The following is a 19,125-nucleotide window of genomic DNA, read 5'->3' on the forward strand; positions in this document are numbered from 1 at the left end:
CGTCCAGTTGTGCCTGACGATATCCAAGATGCTCGTTTATTACTCCGTGAAATGTCAACTCTGAGAACCTCACTCCGCGGGAGCGTCCACATGCCGTCCGACCTGCTCGGCGTGCGGGTCGAGGAGGAGCGCGACGCGCTCCTCAAGTCCCCACCCAGGCGTAGGCTCGCGCCCGAGCCGGAGGCGCCCTCCGTCCCCGTCTCGGACGGAAGCCCGCGCGGGGCCCGTTCCGCCCCCGTCTCATCGGACGACACGAAGAGGACGACGCCCTCGCCGTCGAAGGACGGGGGCGCGCCGTCGCCCCCGCCGTCCGGGGAGGAACCCCGCGCGTCGCGCGACGATCGTCCACCCCACGTCGCGGCTCAGACGCCCGACCACGTCGGCAGGGCCAGGGCGTACGATGAGCTCGAGGCGAGCGCGAGCGGCGGCCTGGACCCGGCGTCGTTACGCGACGCCGCGTCCAAGTACTCCATCCACGAACAAACCCTGGTCCCCGCGCCGCTTCCGTACGACGTTCCGAACGGCGTGAGGCTCCTGTGCACCGCCATCGAGGGTCCCGACGGCGGCGACGACCTGCGCGACGCCCTCGCGCGCGCGTGCGAGCGCTTCATCGACGCCCTTCCCACCGGCTGGATCGTCCACCGCAACCCGCCGCGGTCGTACCACTCCACGGTGTTTCACACCGGGCACCCGACCGATCCGAGGCCCCCGCGAGACGCGTACGACCTCGCGTTCGAGGTGAGGGAGGCGACGCAGCTCGTGGGTGGAACGACGCCGATTGCGGTGGAGGTTGACCGGGTGGTCATCGCGTCTTCGGGCGTGCTCCTCGCGCTGTTGCGGCACCCGGGGGGTGGGGAATCGCCCGTCGATGGGCTGAGGGCGAGGTGCCGGCGGCGGTGGCCCAGGGCGCCGCAGAGGCAGGCGACGCACGTGATGCACGTGTCGCTGTGCCGGGTGCTGCGCGCGACGCCGCAGTGCGACGGGGCGCGATGGGGGGAGGTGCTGGTACGGGTGCGGGAGGTCTCCGTGGAGTTGGCGGGGATGAGGGCGCAGCTCGGGACGGTGTGGCACGTGCAGGAGAAGATGCAGATGACGTGCGGGGACGAGGAGGCCGGGTGCGTGGTCAAGAGGCTCAGGCTCGGGAAGGACCTGAAGTGACGAACGAGGGAGGGAAAGGAGGGTTTCGAGGCGGAAAACGAATGAGGTTATTTTTGGATTGAAAACAATGGACAACACGTAGCTCACAACGCCGACGGTTCGACACGCGCGCGCTTCAGCTGCGACGCGCGCGCTTCAGCTGCGACGCGCGCGCTTCAGCGCCTTCCCCCGCGCCCGCCGCCGCCGAAGCGCCCGCCGCCTCCGCCGCGGCCGCCGCCGCCCCTGCCGCCGCCGCCCTGGCCCGGCAGCTCGGAGACGAGGTTCAGCCCGGGAACGCCCTTGAGCCCCATCATGCCCACCGTCTTCTTGAGGATACCCGGCAGCCCCGGGCACTGGAGCACCTCCAGCGCGTACCGGTTTCCCTCGTCCACGAGCCTCTTCTTGTCCCAGCCCATCTTGCCGGTGGATGAGTTGTAAAAGCCGAGCCACGCCACGTACGCCTGCTCCTTCGTCCGGACGTCGACCCTCCTCAACGCGTTGTTCACCGCGTTCAGCACGTCCGGGTCCACGCTCGCGGGGGCGGGGGTGATGGGAAGGTCTTTGAGTTGTCTGGTGAAGAACTCCTCGTGCGGGGCGAGCAAGAGGAGGCCCTCGCCCGTCTTACCGGCGCGCGCGGTTCGACCCAGCCTGTGGATGTACTGCTCTCTGCTCGACGGGAGACCAACCTGGACGACGAGGGTGACGTCGGGGTAGTCCAAACCGCGGGCGGAGACGTCGGATGACATCATCACCCCGCACTTGGCCTCGCGAAACGCGTCCGCCGCCTTGGTGCGGTGTCCCTGCGACTTCCGCGAGTGGATCTCCGTCACCGGCTTGCCAAGCGCCTGGAAGAGCTCCGCGGCGAGCTGCGTCGCCCTGGCGGTTGGGAAGAAGCAGATCACCTTGTGCTCCACCGGGTTTTGCGCCTGATGCATGTTCACCAGCTGCACGAGCAGCGGGAGGTGGTCGTCCAGGGGCGCCATCGTGAGCCACTGGGTGACCTGGGTGTTGGTCGCGGAGTCCTCCTCGCCGACGCAGTCCACGTACGCGTACCCCGGTCGAAGCGCGTTGGCGGCGATCTGCTTCACCTGGTTGGGAACCGTGGCGGAGAAGAGCAGCGTCTGGCGTTGGCGCGGGATGAACCCCAGGATCTTGTCGATGGAGGGCTTGAACCCCATCTCCAGCAGCTGGTCCGCCTCGTCGAGCACCAGCACCTTGAGGTTTTGGCACCTCGGCTGGAGCCCGGACGTCTCGAAGTGGTCGATGAGACGTCCGGGGGTGGCGACGAGGAAGTCGCACCGCTGCGAGTTCATCCTCGAGCGCTCCGACTTGATGTTCGTCCCGCCGAACACCACCTGCGACTTGAGCGCGTGGAACTTGAGCAGCTTGAGCGATTCCTCGTGGATCTGCGACGCGAGCTCTCTCGTCGGGGAGAGGACGAGCACGGAGACGTCGCCCGCCCGGCCCGCGGGCGATCGAAGCAACGTCTCGATGGACGGGACGAGGAAGGCGATCGTCTTGCCGGATCCCGTCTTGGCGCGCGCGAGGACGTCGAGGCCCTTGAGGATGGGCGGCAAGGTCTGGTCCTGCACCGCGGTGGCGTGCGTGTACCCGAACACCTCGTCGATCGCGCGCATGGTGGGCTGGGACAGGCCGAGGGAGGCGAAGGAGACCGTGGACGCGCTGTTGGACTGTTGCACGTGCACGACGTGGTGGCCGGGGGCCTGCGCGGCGTTCTGCGGGTTGGGCGCGTGGAAGGACTGGCCGCCGTTCGGCTGCTCCTGCCTGCCTCGGCCGCCGCGAGATCCGCCTCCGCCCCTGCCGCCGCGGGACCTCTTCTTGGCGCCGCCCTCTCCGCCGCGTCCGCCGCCGCCGCCGCCGCCGCCGCCACGTCCGCCGCCGCCCTGTCTGGGCGCTGGAATGTTGCTCATAACTGTTTGGGGTAGCACGTCCGTGCGTTGCGACAGATCTGATCGGGTGCGTTTCCTGCCGGCGGAGAAAAAGGCGGGATCTCTCTGCGGTGGAGAGTCGACGACCGGAGTCGTGCGCGCGTGTTTGGTCGTCTGGTCAGTTTGGGACCCAGGAATTGGTCGGACAACCAAAGTGAGCCACCAGCCAGACGAATCAATCGTCCGGGATTCGCTCGCTTACGTGAAACCCGGGCAGCTGACGAGGCGTCTCGCCATCGCGCGCGCGCGCCCCTTCACAGGCGACCGGCATGGGCGTCACGGTCGTCACCGCGGCCTTCGGGTCCGTCCCGCGCGTCGGTATCGCCGGTGTGGACGCGCGAACCCGACGAAGAGGTCCCCGAGGAGTCGCCCGCGTCGCGCCCTTCCCCTTCCCGACACATCGAAACCGTCGAGAGGCATCGTCGTCGTCGTCATCGTCGTCTCCGCGGGCGACACGCGCGCCGCCCGCGTGCTCCGCCGGCCCGCGTCCTCCCGGGTCCGACGCGCGTCCCGGATGGAGGGTCGCGCTCACGACCATGCCCGCGACGCGCCCGACCCTCGGCGTATCGTTCTGGCCGGACTTCGCCTACGACGCGAGTGGCGCCACCACGCTCGGGGTGGTGACGGATAAAAAAGGCCCCGTGCTTCACCTCGACTTCGACGTGTCGACGTTCGAGGGACCGCCGGTGTGCGGCCGAACAACCACCGTGCTCGGCGTTCCCTTGCCCCCCGGGATCCGGATCGACATCGTCCCGATATCGCTCCGGGGCTTCCTGGACACGTCCACCGGGGAGTGCCGGCTGGACTTCGATGCGCGGTTCAAAGGGTCCATTTTCGGAGAAGGGTTCATCGCGCTCCCGCCGATGACAGTGAGGAGCCCGCTGACGACGGACGCGACGCGGGGCGCGCGCAGGAGCGCGACGGGGTCCCGTTTCGGCACCGTGCCCCCGCCGAAGCAGGAGGCTGGAGGGAGCCCGGCGAGGGGAGGAGTGACAATGAACAGCGTGGCGCTCGACGTGTGCGCGGGGGGTAAGGCTGGGGACCTCGCCGAGCTCGTCGCCGTGGCGTCGGTGCCGAGGGTGACCGGGCCGTGGGACTGGCTCATGAACGCGCTGCTCCAGCTCCCCGCGGACGCCCTCGCGGTGTTGCCGTGCAGGCTGCGGACGTGGGACCCGAGCGAGCCGTTAAACGCGGCTGGGGAGAACGCGTCGAATGCGTCGGATGCGGAGCGGTTGGTGGTTCGGGCTCTGGACGACAGGTTCGAGATACACGCGCACCGGCGGCGGACCAGGCCGACGGTGACGGGGGAGCAGACGACGATGGCGATGCTCACGTTCGGAGCGGCGACGTTCGTGGAGGAGTCGCACCAGCTCGTGCTGTGAGCGAGCGTCGAAGGTACGATAGAGTCTGGGCGACGAGTCGAAGATGGACTTTTAGTACTAAAAGTTTAACTAACCCCGTCGAAGATGGACGCGTCACCACCGCCCGTGGAGGAACTTCCGCTGCAACAGCTGTGTTCGCAGCCTGTCCATCCCCGTCAGCAGTGCCTCCTCGCTCCGCCCCGCGACGCACGCCAGGAAGATCCCGGGTTCCGACTCGGGCGGTGGTGACGCGTCCCCGTCGTCGATGCAGTCGAATCCGATCGCGCCGGGTCGCAGCAGCACGCCGTACGTCTCCACCATGCTCTCCCACAGCTCAGCCTCGGCATCCCACGAGCACGGGTCGTCCTGGAACTGCGCCAGACGCAGGCGCACGAACCCCGGGCCGAGCCCCGGCCCGGTCACCGCGTTCGCCTCCACGCCCCCCTGACCGAACAACGTGCCGAGCTCGGCGATGGTGGCGCGCGTCAGCTCCTCGGGGGTGCCCTCGGGCGGGTCGTCCCAGCCCCCCCCGCCGGGCGTCCCACCGCGATTCGTCAGCGTCGTGGAGCACTCCGCCAGGTTGACGATGCCGTTGGCGTTCTCGTACGGGACGAACGGGTCGTCCGCCGCGCGTCTCACCGCGTCCGCGTACCGCGCCGAGAGCATCGCGCGAACGTCGGGTGGGCACGACGACGACGACGACGACGACGACGACGACGCGGTGCGGACGTCGTCGCGTTTGGATCCTAGGACCGGCGCGTGTCTCCGCGCGGCGCCGCCCTTCGCGCCGTCGTGTGTGATCAGTCGACGGTGCCGCGTGCGCGATGGGCCCGCCCGCGCCGGCGAGGGGACGCGTGCCGACGTCATCCTTCTCCGTGAACAACAGTGACTGGTCCCAGCGACCGCCAGAGCGCTTTTTATGGGTACCCTTTTTCGCCCGGCGGGCTAACACTTGCCGCGCAAACCTCGGAGGCGCGCGGTCTTGCGGACGACGATCGCGCGCGCGTCGCGGCAGACGTGGACATCGAGATGGTAAGGGTTCAGGTGTTGTACTTCGCGCGCGCGAGGGAGGCGACGGGGGGCGTGACGGAGGAATCGTTCGAGGTTGAAGGGGCGGCCGCCGACACCGACGCTCTGAGGGCCGCGCTCGTCGCGAAGCACCCGTCGCTCCAGTCGGTGCTCGAGTCGTGCGTGCTGGCGGTGAACCAAGAGTATGCCACGGGAAACACCGCGCTGAGCGAGGGGTGCGAGGTGGCCATCATCCCCCCCATCAGCGGAGGCTGATCGATCGGGACCGACGTGATGTTACTCACCGGATGGAAGAAGACGACGACGGGGGACACGGACGGGACGACCGGAGCGCAACACGTCTAATATTCCTCTTACACGACGACAACACGAGCTACTCACACCACCCGACGTCCCAACTCGCCGCACTCGCGTGAAGACCACCTTTTCTTCTCACCTCCCCTTCTTCGCCGCGACTGGCGCCGGTTGGTTATTTTTCCCCGCCGCCGTGCTCAAGATGTAGTTCCACACGATCGAGCAGCAGCTCATGTACAGCACCTGGAACCGCAGGGGCACCACCGCGAAGTTGACCGACGCCGCGGGCACCCAGAACGCCCACCCCCGCTTGAGCGTCGGCAGCGCGTCTCGCCGAATCTTCTCCGGGTACTCCGACATCTTACCCTGCAGCGCGAAGGTCCACGCGAAGAACGTGGTGACGACGACTGGGCCGAGGACCGCCTGGTTGAGGAACACCTTGGCGGCGAACGGGCGGAAGTTGGCGGCGAGCCCGGCGGCGGCGTTCGTCGGGAAGAAACCCGCGAGCGCGCCGTACCAGAAGTGCTGCGCGGGGCCGTAGAAGACGAAGTTGTACGCGCACTGCCTGGCGGTGCGGACCAGGTCCAATGGGGTGGACGGGGCGGTGGACGATGCGCCGGCGCCCTTCTTGCCGCCGGGTTTCGCCGTCGCCGCGGTCGCCTTGGCGAGGGACCTGTTGGTGATGGTCTGCGCGAGGACGTCGCCGACGATGCCGAGGCCCGCGCAGGTCACCGCCGCCTTGAGGATGACCGGTCCCTGGCCGGGCGCGGCGGAGGAGGAGCCCGGCGCCGACGCGGATGAGAACGACACGGAGCCGGAGCCGGACCTGGCGGTGAACCGGGTGGCGCCGCGCTTACCGGGGCCACCGCCGATGGGGAACCTGCCGCCGGCCGCTCGAACCACGCCCGAGATGCCCCTCATCGTTCAAAGCGAGCGGGCTTGCGTGGATGGGTTGTGGCATCGCCGGTTCAAAAAAACCAGAAACGTGCGGATCTTTGTCACGGTGCCAACAACCTGACCGCCGGGAACGGACGCGAGCTTTGAAAGCGCGTCGAAGCCGCGCGAACCACGTGAAGCCAACTTCCGAAAGGCCCTCGACGAAAAAGTCGATCGAGTACGGGAATCGAGTTCACCGGGACGGCACCCTGACCCACGGTCTATTGACCCTTTGGGCTGGACGATTCAAACCGGTTCTCACCGAAATGCTCATACGAAAAGGCGGGCGCCAACGTGGAATGACGCCGCAATATGAACGCGCCGACTCCTGAAGACTGCACGCCGAAACGACCAATCCGCCATTCGGCACGACAATGTCCGCTATCACCTCCACCCCCGTTGTGCTCTCCGCCCGCGCCCGCGTCGCCGGCTCCGCCGTGCGCGCCGCCGCGCCCGCGCGTGTCGCCCCCGTGCGCCGCGTCCAGGTCGTCCGCGCCGCGAAGAAGGGTGCGTTCGCCCCCCGGCCCCCCAACTTTTTCAGCCCTTTTGTTGTTGTCGCCCCCCTCCGGAGCCGCCTCGGCGCACGCGCTCGTTGCGGGCGGGGGATCCGACGGACGCCCGTGGCGTGGGTTCGACCGTCGCGCGACGCGCGTTCGTCGCGGGTGTCGCGGCGAGATCCGCGCGCGTCTTTGGCGACTCCCGCGTCGGCTCCGTCGCCCCCGAGCCCGCGCGCCTCGCCGCCGTCGAGTTTGCAAGCGCCACGTCTTTCCAACCAACATCTGACGACGTTTGAATTCCTCCCGCGTGCGCAGGCCCCGAGCCCCCTCGCGCGGTCGCCGAGCCCCCCACCGGATCCAGGACGGCCCCTTTCCAGGATCTCGGCGTCGAGGACCTCGACCCGGAGGTGAGAATCGCGCGATGCGCCCCGAATCCCGCGTCCCGGGCCCCCCGGCGCCGAGCTTTTTCGCAGCTCGAGAAATCCGCCGCCAGCGCGCGAGAGAGATTTATTTCTCTGCTGTCAACCGTCTCAGTCTCGCGCCTCGCTTCGATCGCCGATTCGCCCCGACAAGATTCGCCCCAACGCCGACTCGCCCCTCACTGACGTGCCCCACCAATCTCTCGCCAAATCGCCCCCATCCATAAACAGATGGCCGCCATCATGAAGAAGGAGAAGCAGCGCCAGCGCCTCGGCCTCGAGCTCATCGCGTCTGAGAACTTCACGTCGAGGGCGGTGATGGAGGTGAACGGCTCGTGCCTCACCAACAAGTACTCCGAGGGCCTTCCCGGCAAGCGCTACTACGGCGGCAACGAGTTCATCGACGAGACCGAGCGCCTGTGCCAGAAGCGCGCGCTCGAGGCGTTCAGGCTCAAGGATGACGAGTGGGGCGTCAACGTCCAGGCGCTCTCCGGCTCCCCCGCCAACTTTGCCGTGTACACCGCGCTGCTCAACCCGCACGACAGGATCATGGGCCTCGACCTGCCCCACGGCGGCCACCTCACGCACGGGTTCTACACCCCCAAGAAGAAGATCTCCGCCACCTCCATCTTCTTCGAGTCCCTGCCGTACAGGCTCGACGAGGACACCGGCCTCATCGACTACGACGCCCTCGAGGCCAACGCCATGCTGTACCGCCCCAAGCTGATCATCGCCGGCGCGTCCGCGTACCCGCGCAACTACGACTACAAGCGCATGAGGGAGATCTGCGACAAGGTGGGCGCCTACCTCATGTCCGACATGGCGCACATCTCCGGCCTCGTCGCCGCGAACATCGTGGACGACCCTTTCCCCTACAGCGACATCGTCACCACCACGACGCACAAGTCCCTCCGAGGCCCCCGCGGCGGCATGATCTTCTACAAGAAGGAGCACGAGCAGGCCATCAACAGCGCGGTGTTCCCCGGCCTCCAGGGCGGTCCCCACAACCACACCATCGGCGCCCTCGCCGTCGCCCTCAAGCAGGCGACCACCCCCGAGTTTGTCGAGTACCAGAAGCAGGTTGTGAAGAACTGCGCCGCGCTCGCTGGCAGGCTCACCGAGCTCGGCTACACCCTCGTCTCCGGCGGTACCGATAACCACCTCATCCTCTGCGACCTTCGTCCCAAGGGCATCGACGGCGCCAGGGTCGAGCGCATCCTCGACCTCGCCCACATCACCCTGAACAAGAACAGCGTCCCCCGCGACACCTCGGCGCTCATCCCCGGCGGCATCCGCATCGGCGCCCCCGCCATGACCACCCGCGGCATGCTCGAGGAGGACTTCGTCCGCGTCGCCGACCTCATCCACAAGGGCGTCGAGATCGCCATCGAGTGCAAGGCTGCGGCGGAGGGACCCAAGCTCAAGGACTTCAACGACTACCTCGCCGCCAACGACCGCGCCGACATCAAGGCTCTGCGCGAGGAAGTGGAGAGCTTCGCGGATGGGTTCCACATGCCCGGGGGTGTCTACTAAGTTATGCCCGGCGCAGGAGAAGCCCGGGTCGCATTGCACATAGTCTCACAATTACCTGTGTCATAATAGAGATACGCGTATAGCCACGGCAGTGTCGTCCAACCTTCGACCGCGGTAGTCACGCTGGCACCTCCTTTTCCAATCCACCCAGGGTCCCCCCACTGCCCTGGGAATGAATTTTTCGACCGTTTGACCCTGAATTTACGCACTGTTGGCGCGCGCCTCGGACGCCCACGGAGGACCGCACAAACGCGGCATCGCACGCACGATGTCGCGTCCGTCGGAGCTCGCGAGACGGATAGCTCATTTCCGCAACAAGGATCCGAGGTGCGCTCCGGCCCGCGTCCCGCTCCCCGCGTCAACTCCCCTTCCCCAACCTTCCTCGGCTCGTCATCTCGCTTTCCCTCGGACCGTTACGTCGCGCGCTCTCTCCGCAGCTTTGCGCGCCGCATCCCGCCTGACCCGACCCAAACCCCACTCCGCGCCAGTGCCAATGACGACGTCGACGTCCGCGGCAAGTTCTGGTGGCAGAAGAACCCGCCCGTCGGGTCGGAGGACGCCTTAGATCCGGCGCTCAAGCCGAACAACGGGGACGGCCCGCAATCCATCCTCAAGAGCCCCGGCAAGCCCAAGAGCCCGGGCCGGATGACCCGCGCGGAGAGGCACGCGGCCGGGATGGAGAGAGCGATGAAGGAGCTCGAGAGGGTCGCCGCGCACAACCCCGAGCTGAGGGACGCCCTCGCCTTGATCCGCAGGGGACCCGACGGCGCAATCACCGTCGGATCGCTGCGCCGAGCCGAGGCGGCGCTCCGCGAGAGGTACGCCGCCGCCGCCGAACGGAAGAAAGCGGAGGCTGAGGCGGAGCGACGCGCGAAGGAAGACGAGGCGGAGATCGAACGGCTCAAGGCGGAGCTCGCTTCTGGGAGCCCGGGGAGTGCCGCGTCCACGCCCAGGCGAATGAATCCCCCGGAGCCGAGCAAGCGCACGGCGTGGTCGTCGCCCGCGAACCCGTTTCCCGCGGACGCGACGATATCGCCGGCGCCAACCACCCCGGGCGACGCGCCGAGCCCGAGCCCGGTGAAGAAACCGAGCCCGAGCCCGGCGAAACCCCCGTGGAACCCGACGATTCGGGTAGACGCGCCGGGGTCACCGGCTGGGGCCAAATCCCCCAAATCCCCGTCCGGAGGCGGAGGAGGAAGGGGCGCCAAATCCCCGGGCGGAGCGGCGGCGCCCGTCGCGTCGTCCCCGAGGACCATCGCGTCGTACGTCGAGCGTCACGCGCTTCACGCGAGGCGCGCGTTCGAGCTCCTCGCGGGGGCGCGGGGGGGCACGGACGCGGACACCGTCGCGAGTTTCCTTCGACGCTTTTGCGGAGAGCGAGACGCGCCGGCGGCGGAACTCGCCGCCGTCCACGCGAACCTTCGAACCCGCCCGTCCGCCGATAACGTCACGTTCTCGGACCTGACGGACGTTTTGGGGTTCGAGACGGACGCGTCGTCCCCCGCGCCGCGCGCCAAGACGAGCATCGCCAAAGCCGCGGCGGACCATTACCCGTACGAGATTGACCCGCCGCCGCCGCCGCCGTTTTCACCGGCTCGATCCGACGCGTCATCCGCCGCCGCCGCCGTTCGAAGATCCGCCGACCTCGGGCACCGCGTCACGTTCGCGGACCCGCCGGACTCGCCCGGGGTGGTGTACCCGCCCCCGCCGGAGGATCCCGCCAAGCCGAGCGCGCCCCCGTCACCTTTGAACCAACCAAAGTCACCTTTGAACCAACCAAAGTCGGATCAACCCCCCGAGCCCGCGGATCCCGCCGCGCCGAGCGCCCCGCCCGCCCCCGCGGACGCCGTCTCGCACACCAGCTACGACGCGTACGACGCCGAGGCTGCCGCGGCGGCGATGAGCGCCGCGCGGGAGGCGCTCGACGCGGCGGCGCTCGCGGCGGCGGCGCTTCCGCCCGCGGTGGGTCCGCCGCCGCCGGTGCCGGTGCCCCCGCGGCCGGACGTGACCGCCGCGGCCGAGCGGGCCATACTGGAGAGGGCCGCCGCGTACCAGAGGGCGATGAGCGAGGAGGCGTCGTCGCCGCTCGCGCCCGGGTCCGCGGGGTCGATATCGTCGACGGCTGCCGCGCGGCGTAACCCGAGGCTGGACGAGTGGACCGCCGAGGTTGCGCGCGAGAGGCGCGAAGTCGAGCGGAAGATGCTGCTGAGGGAGAGCGAGCGCGCTGCGAGGGCCGCGTTGGAGGACCAGTGGAGCGCGTTCCTCGAGAGAGACGTCGAGCCGAGCGACGAGTTCCTGGCGAAACTCGCCAGGCAGCACCGCGAGCGAGCGAACGAGGTGGAGCGGCTCAAGTCCGACGCCGCGGTGACCGCCGAGCGGCTTCGAAAGGAACTGGACGAGGCCAAGGCGCGGGACGAGGTTAAGCGCGAGCTGCTGGGCAGGTTGCACGACAAGGCGAGCGAGATGGCCAAGGCGGACGCGGACGCGAGGGAGACGGAGGCGGAGGCGCGGCGGGTGAAGGAATCGCTCCCGCCGGTGGCGAAGGTTGTGTCGACGCGGTTCGAGGACTGGCGCTCTCCCGGAGACTCCGTCGCCGCCCCGGCTCTCGGCGAGCTGAGCGCCGCCATCACCCGCGACTTGGACGGCGCCGTCGCGAGGGTCGTTCGCGCCGTGTCGGGCGGCGACGCTTCGTCTTCCGCGCGGGTTGGCGAGTCGTTTTACGTCGCGCCGCCGCCGTTCAAGTCGGGACCGTACACCCTGGTCGCCCCGCCCGTCGCTCCCGTGCACGTCCCGCCGACGCCGAAGGAACCGGAGATGACTCAGCAGCAGCGGGCGATGTTCGAGCAGCAGCTGCAGCTCAACGCGATGCTGCGGCGGCAGCACGCGCACCTGACCCAGCAGCTGAAGATGAGGGAGGCTGAGGAGGCGACATCACATGGGTGGCCGTCCATTCGGGAGGAGCCGGCGTCCACTCGGGAGCCGCCGTCCACGCCTCCGCCGCCCGCGGAGAAGATGCGGACCGTGCCGCCCCAGTGGCAGTCGCCCTCGGGGGAGCCCGCTCCGCCCGGGGTGTCGCCTCCCCCTCCTCCCGCCGCGCCGTCCGTGCCCGCCAAAACCTCGCCGCTCCCCGCGCCCCCGCCGGCATCGGAGCCGAGCGTGCCGCCGCCGCGGTGGGACTCGACCGCCGTGCCGCTCCCCGCGTTTCCCGCGCCCGCGGTCCCGGATCTGAGCCAGCCGAGGTGGACGGGCCCGGCGCCGCCGCTGTGGCGACCCGAGGAGCGAGCGCCGGGGTTCGGGGAGCCCCGGGGGCAGATGCTGACGGGGAACACGCCGAGGGATTACGTGTCAGACGTGGTGGAGAACGCGTACAGGTCCACGCTGGAACAGCAGCGCGCAGTCTTTGGCAAGAGGTGACACGTAGTCGGGTAGACCGAAGATTTGATTAACGAGGTGAATACGCGGCACGTCAAGCTCGAGCCGTCCACCGCGGTGGCTGGTCTGACACCGAAACAAAACCAGTTGCCCGCCAGGCACTCGGCACGCGCGAGGAAAAGCAAACTGCTAAACCTAACCGGTGCCACCCAACCCTTGAGCAGCATAGCCAGACGTCGACGCCATGTCAGCGTCTGTCATGGCGCGCGGCGCGGCGACCGCATTCCTCGCGAGGATGGCGGCGTCGGGTCCGCGCGCGGCGAACGTCCGTCGGTTCCGCTTCGCCTCGTTCGGCCGATGCTCGTCAGCATCTTCGGTGGCGGATGCGAGTGGCGACCCTACTCCCTCCCCGGTGCTCGCCGACCCTGAGGACGTGTTGGGAGAAGAGAGGACCGGCGAGGGAGTGGTGACGCGGCGGCACACCCTGGGAAAGAGCCTCACGTTCATCGACGTGACGTGCCGGTCGGGCGGCGCCGACGATGACGATCCGTCCTCCTCGTCGCACTTCGTGTTCGTCAAGGCGTTCGGGAAGGTCGGCAAAGCCGTGCGCATCGGGGCCACGATCAGGTTCACCGGTCGCGAGCTCACGCCGTCGCGACCACGGGAAAGGGACGCCATCGCGTCGCGCCCGGGATCGTACGCCGTCTCGGTCCCGCCGGGCGGGGTCGAGCTGCTCGCGGCCACCCCGGCGTCGGAGATTGCAAACGCCGCGCCGTTTGCGGATCCCAAACGACGCGCCGTTCGTCCCAACCTCGGCGGAACCCGGCGGCGCGCGGCGGGTCCCATCGCGGTGGTGGGAACTACCGCCGCGGGCTCCTCCCCCCGGCCCGTCGCGCAGCTGTGCAAGTCGCTCGTCTCCCGCGGTACGTGCGGCGACCCCAACTGCGTCCGCCGACACGACGCGTCCGAAGCGGAGCTCGAACAGGTTGGTACTACTACTGTTGGTCCACGTTACTTACCACTACTAACAGCCATCACTTACTACGAACAGGTTCGCGTCTCCAAGATGGCGTCGGCGGCGCGTGCGGCGGCGGCGGTGGCGCGGGAGCGCGACCCGGACGATCCACACGCGACGGAGAACAAGGCGAGCAAGCAGGACAGCGACAGGATATTCGCCGATTGGATCGTGCGGACGTTTCGTCTCCGGGGCGCGGACGCGGCGGAGAAGAGGGCGACGGCGGCGGCGGCGGGCGACCTCGGGAGGCGGCGGGTCGGTGACACGTCGGACGACACGTCGGACGACACGTCGGTGGATGCGTTCGATGATTGGTCGGATAAAAGGCACAGGGTGGCCGACGTCGCGGGGGGCGGCGGCGTTCTCTCGTTTGAGCTTCACGTCCGCCACGGCCTGGGCGCGACGCTCTGCGACCCGGCGGCGGTTTCGGTGTCGGCCAGGCAGCTGAACACGTGGAAAAACCTCCGGAAGAGGGCGTCGAGGGCTGGTGTCGGGTCCCCGGAGCACAACGCGTGGCGAAGGGCGGACGCGTGGGTGAGGACGGCGGCGGAGGAGGGGACGAGGCGGCGGAGGGAACACGCGGAGCGGGTGCTGAGATACGCGGACGTGTCCGACGTGGACGACGCGGATTGGTCCGATGATGACGAGTCAGCGGTGGCGGGTTCCGAGGCACGCGCGTCCACCCGCGCCTCGTCGGACGACGCGACGTTCGAACACCTCGCGAGCGAGTTTTGGGGAGATTTGGACGGCCCGCTCGGGGAGGCCATCGCGCGGTGCGACGTTCTGGTCGGCATGCACCCGGACCAGGCGACGGAGCCCGTGGTGGACGCGGCGATCGCGCTCGGCAAACCGTTCGCGGTGGTTCCGTGCTGCGTGTTCCCGGAGCTGTTCCCGGACCGGCGCACCGCGGACGGCGCCCCCGTTCGGACGTACGTCGAGTTTGTGGACTACCTCGTCGCCAAACACCCAGACGCCAAGCTCGGGTACCTGCCGTTCAAGGGCAGGAACAGGGTGGTGTACAGGCTGTGACGAGCGAGTCGTTCGATATAAGTCTGTGTAACTTACGGCGCAATCATCACTAGTCTAGTGTTATATACTGGTAGGTCTTAGCTAGCACTACGTTTAGTCTAAAAGGACCCTTAGGAGTACGACCCGTCCCTCACGGCTACAAACTCGGACACCGGTCTCCCATCCGGAAGCTTCGTCGCGCCGTCCGCCACCACCGTCCACCCGCGCTCCGCGTCGAACGCCGTCCTCAGCTCGCCGTCCTCGAGCAGGTCCTTGGCCTTGTTCGGCCTCCCCACCGCCGTGAGCTCCGCGCCCCGCATGAAATGGAACCACATCACCGCCGCGCCCGCGGGGAGCAGCGACGGGAGCGCCGTCGCCAGGCGCCTCTGCAGAAACCGCACCGCCAGGACCGCCCTCACCGGGTTCTTCACCGTCAAAGCCGCACCCACGGTGGATGCGTTCGCGTCGTTAACGAGCGACGCCCAATCGACGGCGGACGCCCTTCCCGCGACGAGCGACGACCACCGCCGCGAGCCGATCGTCTCGAAGACGTCCGCCGGGTCCGTCCGTTCCAGGTCCACGCGGACGGGCGCGACCCTGTCGCCGACGCCGTGCGCCTCCGCGAGGGCGGCGCATCGCGCGAGACCCTTCGCGTCCGAGTCCAGCGCCAGGACCCTCCACCCCCGCAGCGCGGCGTACACCGCGTCACGACCGGCGCCGCACCCGAGGTCGACGAGCAGCGGGGGGTCGTCGTCGTCCGGTCCCGACGCCGCCGCCTCCGATGACGCCGGCTCCTCCTCCGATGACGCCGGCTCCTCCTCCGATGACATGGCGCCCTCGAGGAGTCGCCCGCCGCGTCCCCACCGGTGCGCCATGCGCGCCTCGACCGCCGGGAGCCACCTCGCGACGTTGTCCGACGGCTCCCACAGCCTGCCCCGCGCGGTGGGATTCACCGCGCCCGTCGCGACGGGAAACCCCGAACGCGCCGCGGCGTCGTCGAAGAGCGCGTCATCGCCCACGACGCATCCGCGCAGGGTCCACGGGTTGCCCTTGAAGTCCGCGGTGAACCACGCCAGCTGCGCGCGGTACCACGCGTCCTCGTCCACGCACGCCACCGGGGCGGGATCGAGCACCACCGCGAGCGGTCGCGACCTCGGCGGCAGCTCGTGCAGCCTGCCGCTCATCGTCGTCCGAGGCAGGTTCACCGCGCCCGCCAGCCGCCGGGCGTGAAACGCATCGGCGTCGCGCATGTCCAGGAGCAGCGTCCGGGACGACGACCACGCCGAGAGCATCTCGGCGCGAGCGGCGGGGTCCCGCTCGAGAAGCATCGTGCGCCTCACATCTGACTGACGATCTCGCGACGGCACTGCCAGCACAGTATGGTGAAGGGTCGCTCATTCAGAAGTCGCCGCACCGCCCGGGAGCGCGGGTACCTCGGGGAAGGTTGGTGCACGGGATCGCGAGGTTCGACGCCGCCGTGCCAGTCCCAGGGCGATGAACGCGGACGAGGCGCGAAAGTGCGTCGCGGTCGCGCGGAGGCTCCTCGCGCAGACGGACGCTTGGACCGATCGGGACACTGCCCAGACCACCTTAGATCGCGCGCTCAAGTACGCCGAGAAGGGCGCGAGGCTGGACCCCGACGCGGTGGGTTCCGAGGCGGAGGGTCTCATCAACGCGATCGCCGCGAGGAGGCTGGACGTGGACGCGGGGCGGGGTCGGGCCTCGGCGTCGGGCGCGGGCGGGGCGGCGGGCGCTTCGGGAGCGAACGGGCAAAAACACGGGATGAATGGGTCGCGCGACGAGGGCGCACGGCGGCGTACCTCCGCGGGCGCGTCGCCGTCCGACAAGCCCGCGGAGCACGTCAAGGGAACCCCCGAGCAGGAGGCCCTCATGGCCAGGGTACGACGCGCGAACGACGACTACTACAAGATCCTCGGCATCGAGAGGGGCGCGACCGACGACGAGATCAAAAAGGCGTACCGAAAGACCGCGCTGAAGCTCCACCCGGACAAGTGCCAGGCGACTGGCGCGGACGAGGTGTTCAAACAGGTTTCGCGCGCGTTCGCGTGCCTGTCCGACGCGGATAAGAAGGCGGCGTACGACAGGTACGGCACGGAGGATCCCAACTCGCGACAATCGCCCTTTGGCGGCGGCGGCGGCGTGCATCGCGGCTCGCACCGCGGGGGTTACTACCAGGAGGATGTCGACCCGGCGGAGATCTTCAACATGTTCTTCGGGGGGGGCGGGTTCCCGGGGGGGCCGGGGGTTAGGTTCAGGACGCACAGGGGCGGCGCGTACTACAGGGCGAACAGGGCGTACCAGGAGAGCAGGCGGCAGTCGGGTGGGGCGGGGTTCCACCCGGGGCGCGGCCAGGAGCGGGCGCAGAACACGGATGATCTGCTCCGAAACCTGTTTCAGCTCCTGCCGTTGATGATCGTCTTCCTCATGTACTTTCTGTCGCCGGGCGAGGAGCAGAACTTCGCGCTGAACCGAACCCCCACGTTCTCGCATCAGCTCAAGACGCAGAGGCACGAGTTTCCCTTTTACGTCAGGAGCGCGAGGGAGTGGGAGGAGACGTACCCGGCCGCCACCGTCCAACGGCGGCGGATGGAGCACAACATCGAGATGACGCACATCAACCACCTGGAGAGTAACTGCCTGTACGAGAGGCAGCAGCAGCAACGGATGTACAGGTTCGGCACCAGGGCCGAGCGGGAGAGGGCGAGGGAGATGACGATGCACTCGTGCGAGCGGCTTCACGACATTCGCGTCAAGCAGTCCAGCGAGCGGCTCGCCGCGGGGAACGCCAGGCGAGGGGTTTGAACACGCAAACGTTAGATACGTTAGATACAGCCCCGGTATCGTTTTAAGACAACACGAAACTTGTGTTTCATTTATACGTCACGTCCGTGTGAAGGCGACCGAGCACATATTCCTGGTTGCGACTCCTCTTACCCCCCCGCGCCCCGGGCTGCGACGGCACGGGCGGCGTTTGAGTCGCCGCGCCCTTGGCCCACCGCAGAACAAAAGCGCCAGGCGCACACAACCCGGCCCACGCATACCACGGCATGTAACTATGCCCGCTAACCCCCGCCGCCTCGCCCGCCGCAGCGATCAACGGCGCCGCCTCGCCCGCAGCCGCCATCAACGGCGCAACCTCCGACGCGGCGACGCCCGCGACCGTCTCGCCGCCGACGCCCACCAAAAACCACGCCGCCGCCAGCCTGGCGCACGCGACGACCCAAAAGAACGCGAATGCAAAAGCCGCCACCCTCGCCGCGTTCACCGCGTACGACGTCACCGACCACGTGCGCCCGTCCTTGGACGTGACGAACACGCAGTCCCTGAGGGATAGCACGAACGAACGCACCGCCGACGCCGTGCACGTCCCCGCCACCTCGGCTATGAGGCTCCTCCCCTCGGGGGCGACGACGATTTTGAAAAATTGGGGCCCGAGGTCGGAGAAGAGCGCCGACGTGAACGCCGCCGCCGCGTGCGCCTGGGTCGTCGCCGGATCCACCGAACTAAGGTCCGCGAGGTCGGTGTCGTCCGATCCCGACGGCGACGACGCATCGCGCGCGGACCCGTCTCCCGCGTCGGATCGGCCGTTCTCCCCGTTGACTGCCACGGGCGACTCCTCCGTGGACATGGCGTCAAACCCCGCGCCCGCGTCAAACGTCTGGAACACCGACTGGGCCCCGGGGGTGACCAGGCCGACGTGCGCGTGCGCTGCACCGACCGTGAACGACCCGTCGATCCCTCCCGCCGCGGGTGACGCCGCCCCGACGTTGACCGAGTCCCTCGCGTACGCGGCTCTCGACTCGGACCGCCGCGCCGCCGCGCCCCGGGTCGCGTTCAGCGCCGACCCCGGGGAGAGAACCTCGACCATCGTGCGGACCGTCTCGCCGGTGACGCGGCCGGCGATGTCCTGCATGGCCTCCCTGTTGCTCGCGCGCGTGGCGGCGGCGAAGAAATCGTCGAAGACCGAGTTGGCGTCCTGCGTCTTGTCCAGGTACGTGCCCACCGCGGCGGAGACAAAGACGGAGCACAGGTCGAGCAGCACGCTCTTGCCCTCGGGGGACGCCGCCATTCGAAGCATCTTGTCCAGCACGTCGTTCACCGTGGATGACTCGCCGCCGCTGCTAGCGGGGGCATCGGCGCCGCCCCCCCCGGCGCCGTACTGTTCCCTGAAGGCGTCGATGACCGCCTCCAGTGCTTGCCGCGTGGCCCCGGACACGATGACGGAGGCCAGCCCCCAGTTCCGGGGATCCAGCACCCTGTCGAGCACCGCGTCCAGCGAGCTCGTCGCGGGGCCGTCGCCGCCGTCCTCGTCGCCGCCTTCACGGCGACCGCCGTCGACGCCGCCGCCGCTCGTCGCCGCCGCCACCCCCCTGGCCACGCCCGAGGTGACCCTCGCGGCGCATTCCTCGAGCTCCGGCGTGTTGAGCACCCTGAGCGCCTGTCTCAGCGATGGGGGCACGGGCGCGTCGGCGTCGGAGTGCAGGAAATCCTTGACGTCGACGGCGAGCTTGGCGACCGTCTCTCCCGCGGCCATCGCGGCGGTCGTGTAGCCAA

The 19,125-nt window shown here is 68.9% G+C and overlaps 12 protein-coding genes across 12 annotated transcripts; 8 read left to right on the top strand and 4 right to left on the bottom strand.

The window, feature by feature from the left end:
• Positions 1-51: 51 nt before the first annotated feature.
• On the top strand, positions 52-1,158 carry MICPUN_64807 (predicted protein; the record flags this gene model as incomplete). Its single annotated transcript, XM_002506670.1, has 1 exon — positions 52-1,158. One exon carries the CDS (start codon positions 52-54, stop codon positions 1,156-1,158), a length of 1,107 nt encoding a protein of 368 aa, XP_002506716.1.
• A 155-nt stretch (positions 1,159-1,313) lies between these two features.
• Positions 1,314-2,774, bottom strand: MICPUN_89111 (predicted protein; the record flags this gene model as incomplete). The annotated part of the gene is made up of 1 exon (XM_002506822.1): positions 1,314-2,774. One exon carries the CDS (start codon positions 2,772-2,774, stop codon positions 1,314-1,316), a length of 1,461 nt encoding a protein of 486 aa, XP_002506868.1.
• A 581-nt stretch (positions 2,775-3,355) lies between these two features.
• On the top strand, positions 3,356-4,468 carry MICPUN_64809 (predicted protein; the record flags this gene model as incomplete). Its single annotated transcript, XM_002506671.1, has 1 exon — positions 3,356-4,468. One exon carries the CDS (start codon positions 3,356-3,358, stop codon positions 4,466-4,468), a length of 1,113 nt encoding a protein of 370 aa, XP_002506717.1.
• Positions 4,469-4,561: 93 nt separating this feature from the next.
• Positions 4,562-5,113, bottom strand: MICPUN_104587 (predicted protein; the record flags this gene model as incomplete). Its single annotated transcript, XM_002506823.1, has 1 exon — positions 4,562-5,113. One exon carries the CDS (start codon positions 5,111-5,113, stop codon positions 4,562-4,564), a length of 552 nt encoding a protein of 183 aa, XP_002506869.1.
• A 363-nt stretch (positions 5,114-5,476) lies between these two features.
• Positions 5,477-5,731, top strand: CNX7 (molybdopterin synthase, small subunit CNX7; the record flags this gene model as incomplete). Its single annotated transcript, XM_002506672.1, has 1 exon — positions 5,477-5,731. One exon carries the CDS (start codon positions 5,477-5,479, stop codon positions 5,729-5,731), a length of 255 nt encoding a protein of 84 aa, XP_002506718.1.
• A 214-nt stretch (positions 5,732-5,945) lies between these two features.
• On the bottom strand, positions 5,946-6,355 carry MICPUN_72384 (predicted protein; the record flags this gene model as incomplete). The annotated part of the gene is made up of 1 exon (XM_002506824.1): positions 5,946-6,355. A coding segment is annotated over one exon (410 nt), but the record flags the coding sequence as incomplete, so codon positions are not given.
• Positions 6,356-7,571: 1,216 nt separating this feature from the next.
• SHMT2_GHMT2 (glycine hydroxymethyltransferase) lies at positions 7,572-9,553 on the top strand. Its single transcript, XM_002506673.1, has 2 exons — positions 7,572-7,610; positions 7,854-9,553. Exon 2 carries the CDS (start codon positions 7,854-7,856, stop codon positions 9,153-9,155), a length of 1,302 nt encoding a protein of 433 aa, XP_002506719.1. The 5' UTR covers positions 7,572-7,610; the 3' UTR covers positions 9,156-9,553.
• Positions 9,554-9,800: 247 nt separating this feature from the next.
• MICPUN_104590 (predicted protein) lies at positions 9,801-12,569 on the top strand (the record flags this gene model as incomplete). Its single annotated transcript, XM_002506674.1, has 1 exon — positions 9,801-12,569. The coding sequence occupies one exon, from the start codon at positions 9,801-9,803 to the stop codon at positions 12,567-12,569; it is 2,769 nt and encodes a 922-aa protein (XP_002506720.1).
• A 202-nt stretch (positions 12,570-12,771) lies between these two features.
• MICPUN_104591 (predicted protein) lies at positions 12,772-14,571 on the top strand (the record flags this gene model as incomplete). Its single annotated transcript, XM_002506675.1, has 1 exon — positions 12,772-14,571. One exon carries the CDS (start codon positions 12,772-12,774, stop codon positions 14,569-14,571), a length of 1,800 nt encoding a protein of 599 aa, XP_002506721.1.
• Positions 14,572-14,681: 110 nt separating this feature from the next.
• Positions 14,682-15,878, bottom strand: MICPUN_104592 (predicted protein; the record flags this gene model as incomplete). Its single annotated transcript, XM_002506825.1, has 1 exon — positions 14,682-15,878. The coding sequence occupies one exon, from the start codon at positions 15,876-15,878 to the stop codon at positions 14,682-14,684; it is 1,197 nt and encodes a 398-aa protein (XP_002506871.1).
• A 562-nt stretch (positions 15,879-16,440) lies between these two features.
• MICPUN_89153 (predicted protein) lies at positions 16,441-16,668 on the top strand (the record flags this gene model as incomplete). Its single annotated transcript, XM_002506676.1, has 1 exon — positions 16,441-16,668. A coding segment is annotated over one exon (228 nt), but the record flags the coding sequence as incomplete, so codon positions are not given.
• Positions 16,669-17,395: 727 nt separating this feature from the next.
• On the top strand, positions 17,396-19,121 carry MICPUN_106618 (predicted protein; the record flags this gene model as incomplete). Its single annotated transcript, XM_002506677.1, has 1 exon — positions 17,396-19,121. The coding sequence occupies exon 1, from the start codon at positions 17,955-17,957 to the stop codon at positions 19,119-19,121; it is 1,167 nt and encodes a 388-aa protein (XP_002506723.1). The 5' UTR covers positions 17,396-17,954.
• Positions 19,122-19,125: the final 4 nt, after the last annotated feature.

Source organism: Micromonas commoda, chromosome 16 (genome assembly GCF_000090985.2).
Source record: "Micromonas commoda chromosome 16, complete sequence".
Classification (NCBI taxonomy): Eukaryota; Viridiplantae; Chlorophyta; class Mamiellophyceae; order Mamiellales; family Mamiellaceae; genus Micromonas; species Micromonas commoda.